General features: G+C 35.1%; 1 protein-coding gene across 12 annotated transcripts in view; it reads right to left on the bottom strand.

Moving 5' to 3' along the window:
• The window catches only part of STXBP4 (syntaxin binding protein 4), a 76287-nt gene that overhangs the window by 34574 nt on the left and 29613 nt on the right, over positions 1-12100 (bottom strand). For 11 of the 12 annotated variants that reach the window (XM_075044400.1, XM_075044398.1, XM_075044397.1 and 8 more), the window contains 4 exons: positions 8638-8814; positions 6427-6543; positions 5850-5899; positions 4565-4698 (listed from right to left, as the gene is read on the bottom strand). In XM_075044400.1, the coding sequence (XP_074900501.1) occupies positions 4565-4698; positions 5850-5899; positions 6427-6543; positions 8638-8814 (478 nt within the window). Of the gene's footprint in view, positions 1-4554; positions 4699-5849; positions 5900-6426; positions 6544-8637; positions 8815-12100 lie in introns of all 12 variants that reach the window. The other variant, XR_012652680.1, reaches the window with a different exon arrangement.

Here is a 12100-nt window from a genome sequence, read left to right on the forward strand (position 1 = left end):
CTGCTTGAGTTCCTGCTGAGCAGAGAAGCAGGCTTCATAGCATTTAACGGATACTGATGACTGGGATTATATCAACAACAGCAAGGTTGTATTTTTGGATAGAAATTTCAGAGGCAGAGTGAGGAAATTAGCAGTCAAAATACTTGAAAGCTGCATTATGCTAGTGCACATTTCAAAATGCCGATTGCCTGCTCTTTTATGAAGAGATAAGTATGTTCCAGGGTTAATCAGATTTTGGCCATTAACAGTACCAAGTGTATTTCTTTTCTAATTTTGTAACAGAAAAGAAGAAAATGCTTTCTCAATTCTTTTTAGCATGATTTGCACCATATGGTGTACTAAGTGCTACAGTTCTTTCACTAAGGCATTATTATCCTTTGTATGATGAAAGTAATTTTATGTCTTCAGGAGATGCTTGTATTCTACAAGGCAGAAAGGCCTCTCAAGACTTAATGTCTAAAAATAGCTTACAGTCTTTCAAGAAGATGAAGGATGAATCTTTCAAGGGATGAGCTTGATTATTCTGTTTATTACTTTCTTATTTGCATTTTTGGATCTTGAGGATCTTGTAGTAGTAAGCACTGGAAAACAAGTTGGGATTTTTTTTTTTTTTTCCCAAACAGAGTCCTCACTTGAAGAATTGCCAAACTGACTTCACATATCTGTCATTCAACCTACAAAGCTGAAAACCTATTTGCAGCATTATCACAAGGCAATATGTACTTGGAGATCTTCAGGAATACACTAAACTTCTTTAAACCTCTTCTCTCAGGCAAAATGTCGTGCTATTATGGAGGATGAGGACAGTTTGTGTGGCTAATTCATAAATATGTCACTTTGACCCAGTTGTCAAGTATGATCTTTAACAAGGGAAGCGGTATTCTTTTGGAAGAACACTCCACAACCTTGTCTTTGCACTGAGACTTTATTTCACATGTATTTTAAATGAATCGAAAAGATATTTTGGTTAGGGCTCCTTTACTTCATGTTGTACAAAATGAAGCAAATAATGAAAGAGAAGTTCTATTTAGAAGGTAAAATATATCACGATGGTTGCCCAGCTATATATTTTAATCCACTTAGCAATTTCAAAAATATTAACTCCAATTCTCTAAGAATTCATTAACAAATTATTATGCTGTGGACATCTTTCCAGAAAACAGGAAAACCTTCAGTCTGCAATGTAATGTCCATTATACTTTTTTCTTTGATGTATGATATTTACAAAATGCTACATACACAAGAGCCCCCTTTTTATGACAGCCCATTTGCAAGAAAACTGAAGATTACATGGGAAACATTTTGTGAGAATCTGGCATAGAGCACTGCAGACAGAATGCTATTAAATAGTTACTCTGCCTTAACTACTTTTTTTGAGAGAAAGAGAGAGAGAGAGAAAGCGAGCGAGGTTTAAAGCTTTAATCTCATACACAAGCTCGTCAGAGCCCAAATCTATCTGTAATACTCTCCAAATCAGAATGAACTCAGAAGGATGACGTTCAATCTTTAAATCCTTCTCTGCAGAGCTATTTTTAACTCTCGGGTTCATAAAATGGATCCCTGCTGTGGCTCCAGAGCTTTCTAACATGTATCCTACCTATTATGTTTGACACAACCACATGTTACAATTCAGTTGCATTTAGAACTAGAAGTTTTCCTTGCACGATTTCCTGTGTAGTGTGATAGAAACAACTCAATGTGACAGAACTGTACCACCGTCATTGGTGGAAAACCAATTATCTCCTCTCCTGGCCAGTGTTACTCTTTTCGCTTCCACCAGTAACTCTAATTCTAATATTCTGAACACTTTTGAACAATTTATTTATCTTCTTATTTTGCTTTCTTCTCCATAGAGTGATGTAATAAATAAATGTTGCATAAATAATGTCAAATAAGACATTTTTAATATCTTGAAACATTTCCTCAACAAATATATTTATTCAGTCCCTTTCTAAATTAATTCCCAACCAATGTAAAAAGGATATTCAAATCTTTGATTCAATGATTACTGTCAACCATAATTCACCTTTCCAAAAACTCCTGTAATGTGTCAGGCCATTTCTGTTCTATTTTTGCAAATCAGTCCATCTAAGCTGGATTAGAACTGACATGTCTGCTCAACTATAGGTAAATACGATCAAAATACACAATCATTTCAATGATCTGAACAGGGGATCATATAATAAGCCACAGTTGTTTCTTAGATTTCTAACTGCATGCAGTTTATTACAGTAACTGCTCATGAACTAGCATAATTTTTACCAATGGGAACAGATTTCTGTTATTGACCCAAGGATATACATGTATCTCCAAATGAAACTGCAGGCTACATTCACTCCCTACAGCAATAAAATCTTCATTAAGACATTTTGATACATGTTCATGTAAATTCAGAAGAATAACATTTTGTACACATTCCGGTATGAAAATAGAGCATTACAGTCAGGAAATTCTTCTAGTTTTACATGATTCTGGAAATATTAATATTCCTCATTTTGGCATTAATTTTCTGCTTTAAGTTTTCCAGGAAAAAACGTACCCTGGACTAACTTTATATTCTAATTATAGTTTGATGAAGGTGCACACTGAACTGACACTGAACCTGCACTGTCCTCCGGTGCTATGAATGATTTATTCTGCCAGTTCGCATCCAATTTTAAATAAAAATATCTATCTTCTTTGCTAATGAACTGATACCAGATTTGAAAGCTCTGGAGGATTTGCTTCCTCAAGGGCATTTCCTGACTTCAAAACTCACATTTAAAAATCCTTAACAATAATGCCCTGATTTTCTAAAAATTTGAAGAAATCTTCTCCTTCTGATGCATCCTTCGTATCTTGGAAGAAGGATCTATATCTGTGTGGTTTAACATACTGAGCTATTAAAGCTTATATTCCATAATCCTGTTGACTTAGACCGCTTTTGTTTAAAGCCCATCAAGGTAAATGAAAATACTCCCACCAATGAGTTTCAATGAGTTTCAGGTAATGTCTTTTGAGACAAGGAAACCCAAGTCCCTAGAATCCCATGTGATGCTTACTTCTGACTTTTTCCTCCTAATGTTTTGGTCAAGATGATGTTGAACTACAAGAAAGTCCTTGGTATATTGTTTTTGGAAGAGTGATGAATGCTAGTAACAGAACCAAAATATTACACTTCCGTTTTTCCTTTCATGAGGTCTTTGCTAGAAAAAAGCCTGTTGAACCCAAAAGTAAAGAGTGTGCAAAAGGCAAGGGAAACAGAACAAAAGTGAAAAGAAAGATTGAATCCACTGAGAGATCTCTAAATGATCTGCTCTGTGGCAGCAAATTACTGAAGTCTCCAATACCATCCACTGGCTTTACTGCACTCTGTAACAGGCGACTAATTTCAGCTTGCATAGAACTTATCACTTGCCCAGTCAGCCTTTCTAGAATGGGATGAAATGTATTGTGTACCTCTGAATTATTAGGTCTTTTCAGAAATGTCTACCTACTCCCAGGTTAAACCTCAGAAGAATGAATATTTTCTTAATTTATTAAACAACCGTATTCTTATTAAAAGCTAGTAAAAGAACAGTAAAAGAGGAACAAAATTCCTCTCTTTGGCTTAATATAAACAGAAGAAATTTTCAACTGACAATTAACAAAACAACATACATGCTATCAGATAAGGAAATATTCTTCCAGAAAAATGCATTGGGTATTTATGATCCAAAAAATATTTTGTGACTTCATTATAATTCAAAACACTGTTTGTTACAAAGATTTATTTAATTTACTTTTTTGTTCTTTGTTTACTCTATATATTTTCTGTAAAAGTCTCACTATTATTTATTCCACAGCCTTCAGTGAATTAGAAGATATACCAAACTTACTTAAATAAGGTCATTATTATTCCACCCATTTGACACTGGTAAAACACATGCAATAAACTATCCTGGGATATCTGCTTAAAGTTAAGGAGGAAAAGCACTTACTATTTTAAGGGTATTAATAGGGAAAACCACTTCTAACTCTAAACAGATACTAGTTTTTCCTCATTCTGCATGCTACATCAGTCCTAGGAAGTACTGACTAAATCTTAAGCAGCTAGAATTAAGGCAGCTCTGTAATCTTGGAATTAAATGAAAAAAATTATACAGTGAACCAATTCTACTGGGTGAAGCATACAACAGAAAAGTGGCCAAATCACCATATGAAAACAGTCCAATTGTAGGAGAAGGTTCTGACTGTGGGTAGGGTAAGTTTAGGTTATGGTAATGGTTAGGGTTAGAAAAACAAAGGGGATAGCCCTTAGCAGCAGCAGCCCTTTCCCTGTGTTTGTAGGTCTTCCGCCACTCTGAAAGACACTGGACTCTGGATCCCCTACCTATACCACAGTCCTAACCCAAACCAGACAGAACCTCTACTCAGGATCCTTCTTCCACATTTAGGAAAAAAAGCCCACATGGTGATTACTGAAACATGCTACTCTCAGTTAGCAAGCAAGATGCTAAAGCCACAACATCTGATAGAAGAAAGGAAGTATTTATGCATGTGTATACATGCAGACACGCACACGAAGACACTCACACTCACTCACAGTCTACTTCCAAAATGGCACGGACAGACTTGGCAAGGTCTCTCGCTTCTGCTGCAAGAGCTGTTGTGACAGTAGGTCCAATCCTTCCCAACCGTGCAAGAAGTGCTTTAGCAGACAATGTTGTTCTTCTGTCACTAAAAGAACAAAAAAGAATGTTTATTTGTATGATTATGCAAGAAATGGTTATTTTAATAACGTAAACTTTGTATTTCTAGATTGGTTTTGGTCTCATTGTATGAACAAAAAGATTCATACTACCAAATTGATGAGTTTGCCTTAGAAGCAGTTCTGTCTGTACAATAAAGGTATTAGGAAAGTTCAATTCAAACAACATTCATGTCTCAAAACCTAGTGTCAAGAACTCAGTGGGTGTCAGGAAAGTAACTTACAAGTAATTTTCATATTAGCATTTAAGAAGGGACACAGCTTTAGGGGACCCAATTCTTATCTTTTACGCTGTTAGTGAGTCAGTTTGTCACCTTAGCTTTGTGTTTAATATTTCAATCCATTTACTAAAATAAAGTCTGCAAACTTTATAAAACATGCAACATTGCTCTTGTGTGGTGCCAGTGCAGGGAACTGCATTTAATTGTTTAGGATTAGCATGTGAGAACACAGATATCTACAGTATCATAGATGATCTGGTCCTGCAGGTTTTTTTTGAAATAAAGTTCCAGCTAACTTCACTTAAATAAATTTGATTTGCTTGAGAGCTTTACTTTACTGTTACATAAATATTAATGGAAAGCTATCTGTGATATATAGGCACAATCATGCGGATATTCTGAAGGACCAAAGGCTGCTCTAAATCTTGTTGAATTTTCCTAGGTACATTTTTAAACAAGAAAAGTAATACAACTGAAATGGGTATACATGTTATCAATTTATTTATATGCTACTGGATTAATGATGATGCAAAATTTCTTGGGCAAATCTAAAAAAAAAAAAAGAAAAAAAAGTTATAACCGACTGTTAAGGTTCCTTGCAATTCTAACTAATCCTTAGTATGTTACAATTATTTTATGGAAGCATCCAGACAACCATAGCTATGTAATTACTAACAGTTTTAATTTGATGCCGAGGTTTTTAATGAAGGTGCATCTGGAAAGCTGAGTTTGTAATTCATGCCGTTCCCTCTCCTCCAATAAAACGACACTCAGAAACATATAGCAAAAAGTATATGAAAAATAGCTACAAGACAGTTTTTGGAAACTTTGAAACAATAGTAGACTTTTTCAACATTCATATTGCCATTGCAATGTTAATAACTATGCCATTTCATTACCTTAAAACTGTCGAGGAAGTAGAGTTATCTGAAAGTATTTCATGCACAACCTGTTGGCCATAGTCAAGAAGTTAACAATTTATAAATCGACACAGTCAAAAAGTTAACACCTTATTATTTGATGTTCTATTTGGGTGTGGGGGATTTGATTTGTAATTAAAGAGTCTAGTCTCTCCCAGCTAGCAGTGTAAAAGTAAAAACCAAAACACTATAACCCCTTTAAATGCAATAAATGTAACAACATAACTTTTTTTGTTTCATAACATTTCAAAATATTATCAAATATTACTTTTCCTGCCTTTCTCCTCTGGGAAATTTCACAGAAATTGGTATGAGTTTGCGAAAAATTAGATGAAAAAAATTATCTGATCAGTTTCATTTGTTTCGTATACAGCAAAACTTAAAGATTAAGTAAATTCCTACATAGATCTGCACACTTATACACCATCTTTATTGCTAGCAATGAAAGGATCTCTACAAACTGGTTTATAGTTGGTTTATTATGTTTATTGCTTAGAAACATCAACACAAAATTTTTCCAGATAAAAAAATCACTAGAAATGAAAGTCAAAGTTACCTCTACAAATTGTAGCAATTTTTCAGTAGCCACCTCAAAGGTCTTCCTAGCTGATTCTGATTTCCGCAGCTGGCAGTCAAGCACTGTAACTCTCTTTCTCAAGTCTTGGATGTTATCCTGGGAAAGATATTTTAAGGCTTTTATTCTAATCATTTTCTCCCTTGACTCACATAGATATATGGTGTGAATTGAAATGGATTTCTGAAATGTTTAACCTACACTCTTTTCTACATTTCTGAAAAACATAGCTGCTCCTGAGGCAGATATGCCTGATCTGCTAGTAAATCAGCTTCCAAACTGCAACAGATTTTGGCAAATGATAAAAAGGTAAATTGAAATAGGCAGCTAACAACAGTAACAGGGCTAAAACTTAAGACAGTTTCAACTGATTCATGAATGGATCAAAACCACCAACCTGATGGTGACAGTATCTGTCAGCAGGGTGGCATAAATAATCAGTATGTGAACAAACTCAGTCCATGAGTTTGCATCTGTACATCCTTTGGCCAACAGAGTAATTATGGCATACCTTGGAGAAAAATTACTCCCTAGGGTTTCTCTACATGCACTTATATAACCTGTTGATTAGTGTTATGCATCGTTCTGTACTTCAGCTACGGAGAACGTGAGCCCCATTAGATCAAGTTCTGGAGGCTCAAGGTTTCAGCTTGAGTCCCTGGCACTGTTCGTGTGAGAGGACCACAAGTAAAGTATTCACAAGTATATGGGCATGTTTGTTTAGCTAAGTTGGCTGCTGAACAGAAGATCTAGACCAAAATACTCTCCAAAATTAAGAAAATGTCATTATCAGTAAAAATAAACTTTTACATCACTGTAGGCGATCTTTTCTGAAAGCCCATTACCTACCATAAAACTCTTATAAAAAAAATAAGCAAAACCTATGTATTATCTTTACTTGAAGCAAATGAGTAGACATAGTTGTTTGTATACACTGTACAAAGCAGCAGAATCATGGTCACTCTGAATGTCAAAGAATCTGTTGATTAAAACACCTTTCTTTGGTAATCTCACTGTCCACTATTGGAGAAGGAGCTGGTAAACCTTCAGAGGGACCTCACTCTTTCATACTAAAAAGAGTATACTATAGAGTTGGTACCTACTTGATACTGCTTTTTTTGAAAAAGAAATGCAGAGAATCACATCTCAACTGAGATATTCGAGTGCTCACTCAGAATTTCAGGAATTCAAGCTATCATCTCGGTAACAAGTCTCTAAGAAAGCAACCCACATGCTCTGAAGTTCTTTAAATTTTTATATTTATTCAAATCCTAGAAAACAGTGCTGCAAAAATACCTGACATAAAAGATGGGACATCTCACCCAGATGTTCTGGAAGAAGAACTTCTAGGGTGTGATTCATCTCATCACACACACAATTAGATGAGAGGCATTCCTCCCTGGGAGCTACATGTACTTGCTATGTTGCTTCTTTGCAAGCTTGTATACCATAGAGCTCGGTTTTACCTTTTAATACCTTGTAATATTGAATTAATTCTCATGATGAAATAAGGCAACATTTCAGAAGGCTTTCTTCATCAATTCATATGCATATCCATTTTTCATGAGAAAAACAACGTAAACACACAAATGCCAAACTGCTTGCACTTGTTCAAACTGTGTGGAGAAAATGGATCTGCAATTATGGGGAAAAATTTAAAAGTGCCTCAAATATTTTATTTCTTAGCATGTTTTGAAATGCCTCACTGGAGATGGAAGTGGTTTTAAAATAGGAGGCTCAATTAAAAAAAAAAAAAAAAAAAAAAAAAGGCAGGATACTGTTAGTACCATTTAAATGATTACCTTGATTAAATCTAAATTTACCTAAGAACAGTACTGGACTTTATACTGTTATTATTTGCCTAACAGAAACATACAAATATATGTATAGTCTTTAAAGACAATGTATCTGCAGTCCAGAAGGTATTTCATATTTTAATGCTTGAGATGTGCCATTTTGACCTATGACCCACATACGCTTCTAGCTCCTATTTTTCCAGCCCAAAGATATCTGGATAAAGGAAGACTCACACACTTCACATTACCCCCTTCACTACACATCATTCCAGTTATTGAATAATACAAGACAAACAGTGACCTACTTTAGAAAAGCAGATGAAAAGAAAATGAAAACAAGATACATGACAACAGCAAGGAAACCATGGTAACTATGAGAGGCAACTGCTTTGCTTACTTTATTTTGGCCAGAATGATCAGTGAGCTGAGCCTTCAGCTCTACAATTTCAGCTTCTAATAGGCGAATTACTTCTTCATAGTCCATCTCCATTCCACGAGCCTGCCTTTGTGCAGCTTCTGCAAGATGAATCCTACTTCGCAGGGCTCTTGTCTCTTCTACTGCTGCCTTGGCTTCCTATAGATGATAGAATTTAGCCGAAAAGTTACAACTCCACCTAACAAAGAAGTACAGATTTAGCTCAAAAGTACTGGAGTTGGCATTGGAGCTACCTTCTAGTATTTATGGTCAGATGGTTCTATTGCTAATTTATAAGTGTATGATGTGCAAACAAAGAACAGGTATTTACAGAGAGAGATAATTTTCCTAACAGATTAAATCACGAATTCTACAATTACTGTAAATCTAATTGAATGAAAGGTTTTACAGAAATGCACCTGATACTGTTAATCTGCCCCATCACTTCTATACTAAAAAAGTACTTTAATGAGATGTTATTTCATTTTATTATTGCCTGAATTCACACTCAATTCAGAGTTCGCACACCATGTAGAGGGACTAATGTAAGTATTCAGTCCACACTGTTCTCAAAATAAGTGCTGTTCTTTATTTTTCTGCCTAGTTCCTTCTCTTATATCATTATCCTGTATTATCACAGAAAAGTGTTACATAGAATTTATATATAAATAATGTATGGAAAACAGGAAATTAGAAACTGTTAGCTTTTAGTTCAGCTAAAGTAATGCCTCAATGTAAAATCTCATTTCAAGAAGGATATTGCTCAGTTCATTTTACTACTGAATATTAGCTCAAGTTAACTTTGATTTGTAAATTTAGAAAGTCAAACTAAAGGTCTGGACAAGAGATGAGTTTACACTAGGAAAAAAACAAACTGCTCATTAAAAATGTAGACATACAGGCTCACTGGCACCAAAACCAGTAAACCATCTTTGCCCTTAGCTTTTTATTAATCTGTGAAAAAAGTCACTTTATATGAATTTTCTGAATCATTAGTTATAAGCTTTAAGTATACAAATTCACAGAGCTAGAAATTCTTTGGACGAATTCCTCAGCTAAGGACACTTAGGTGAATATCCTACTCCTAGTCTACCTATTATACCTTATTATTATTATAAGGCTGGGAATGGGACTAGAAGTGAAACAGGTAGGGGTAGAGGAGAAACACACCATGAATCTACGATAAGTAGGAAATAACCTTCTAGAAACTAGGCTTGAAATCACTATTTCTGAAAAACCTAAATGACCAAATCTTCCTATTTTTGTGGAAGAAATTTCATATAATATTTAACAGGTGTCATAATATAAATCTCTAGAGAGGTCAGTTAAGCTTACAGAAGCAGATTTATTTCTATTATTTCCTAACTTAGAAGCATTTGTTCTCTGCAGTCACTATCCTTCAAGTCAGGTTTTTCTATACTTTGTTATAATGTTTTTTCTGTAAAATGATCTACCAATCTCTGTTTCAGATTACTTTTAACCTGTACACTGTTACATATATATAGGGCATCATCTTCCTCATATTTACAATGGTTTTGCAATATAATACCAATTTGGATGATTGCCAGGGACATTCTGGTCTTAGAAAATAAAGCGTTAGAAAAAGTAACCACACATGTAGCAAACAGCAACATCACTAGTGAATACAGATGACATCGGTGTTATATAGTTTAGAGGTTTCTGTTATAGGAACACAAGTGATAAGAGATAAATTTAAATAACCTTTAATTTGACAGCAAGTATAATGATTTTTAGCTTTTTTTTCTTTTGGAAGCACAAAGCATTAGATGAGCCTGTTCTACATGACAATCACCTCCACCTGGAAACACAGACTAGTCAACAGCTTATTGCTGCATGCCTTTCTGTTATTCGGCTAGTTCGTTTTACAGTTGTCTGTTTGCACAGCGCTAAAAGCAGTTCAAGGGGTCATTGCTGAAAGCACTCACTGAAAGACCACCAGAACAATCCACCCCTCCTGCAAGCTGCTCATATGAGTTCTTTTTCCTAGAAACAATTCAGAGAACACAGGGGCTTCTAAGAAGTTATGAATCTACAGAAGTAGAGGTCAAAAATACTGCCTCTGTAGATGACATTTTCTTGCCACAGTAACAAACAATGTGACTGAACAGCCAGAAAAGCTGGCCCTACTGATACAAAGGATGATTTGGTAGTCTTCAGTAGCAAAGGTAGCCCTCAGCAATAGGCTGGAGGTGGAAAAAGAGTCTTGGAGACAAAAAAGAGAAGATGCTCTGGTATTAAGTTTGACTAATATAAAAGAACACAAAGGCTTTGACAAAGAGTGGCATCTTAAAAATGCACACATAGGAATTATTGAAATAAACTGACATCAGAAAAGTCATGGGAAAATTGCTATAATGAAAAGGGAGGTCTTCATTTTGAAATAAGACCTCCTTGAGATAAAGGTTTAATCTCTTATAATCCAGAATTGCCTTTACTCCTCCATTGTTTTTTCAGAAACCCAATTGTTGAATATTAATTTCTCTGTAATAGCAGACTAAGTATGACCAGATTTCAACAGTGAAAGACCTAAAGGAATAATTAATGAACAATGGATTCTTACATTACAATGAAAAGATTATCTACACTAAACCAGAATTAACAAAACTTTCTGACAAACCGGAGCTGTTTGCTAGAGCAGGGAGGCACAAAGGGTAACAATACCATCAGGTTTCCCAGTTCTACAGTTACTGAAGCTGGCACTGCGGTGACTTGGTGGGTTCTCTTACTTATATGCAGGTAAGGGGCCCCCATCAGTGAAGAACAGATGGATTACAGCATGCTTCAGCAACATTTTCTCTTGTCCCATTCGACTGTTTGTATGAAGGAAGACGCAACAGAAATGGAATCTGCAGCTGCTAATATTTAATCTATATAAATGCCCGATGGGACCATTTGTCCTAATCTGGTATGAAGCCACTACAACAAATAAGAAACTGCAGGCTGGAGGAGAGAAACTGAATCCTTAACAGAATCAATTTCAAGGTACAGGTTTCTTTCAAAGCCAGGTTCTATTTCTTCCTTGGATAAATTCAAGTGTCAGGAGAAGGTTTTATCTGAGTAATATTCCAGCCACCACAAACACAGGAACAAAGGAATTCTTTCAAACTACATGAAAAATTGTAGTTACAATTCAATTATGTTTATTCATTAATTCTACAAAAATTGTATGCTGAAAACATCCTTTAAAAGAACTTTGAGTATCTTTACTATATATTCAAATAAAAAGACTAATGAAATAAAAAATAAATCCAATGATTCTTTCAGGCAGGGGGAAATAAATTACATATTGCTTCCAAAATAGCAGCCATTCAAGTCTAGTTTGCAAAGCACCTCTCTTCCCCTTAGAAAACATAAGCATAGAATAGCAATTCTTAGCCCTATGAAATACAAGCACAGCTGTATGGGATACCACAAACAATATCCT

This window comes from Buteo buteo, chromosome 13 (genome assembly GCF_964188355.1).
Source record: "Buteo buteo chromosome 13, bButBut1.hap1.1, whole genome shotgun sequence".
Lineage (NCBI taxonomy): Eukaryota > Metazoa > Chordata > Aves > Accipitriformes > Accipitridae > Buteo > Buteo buteo.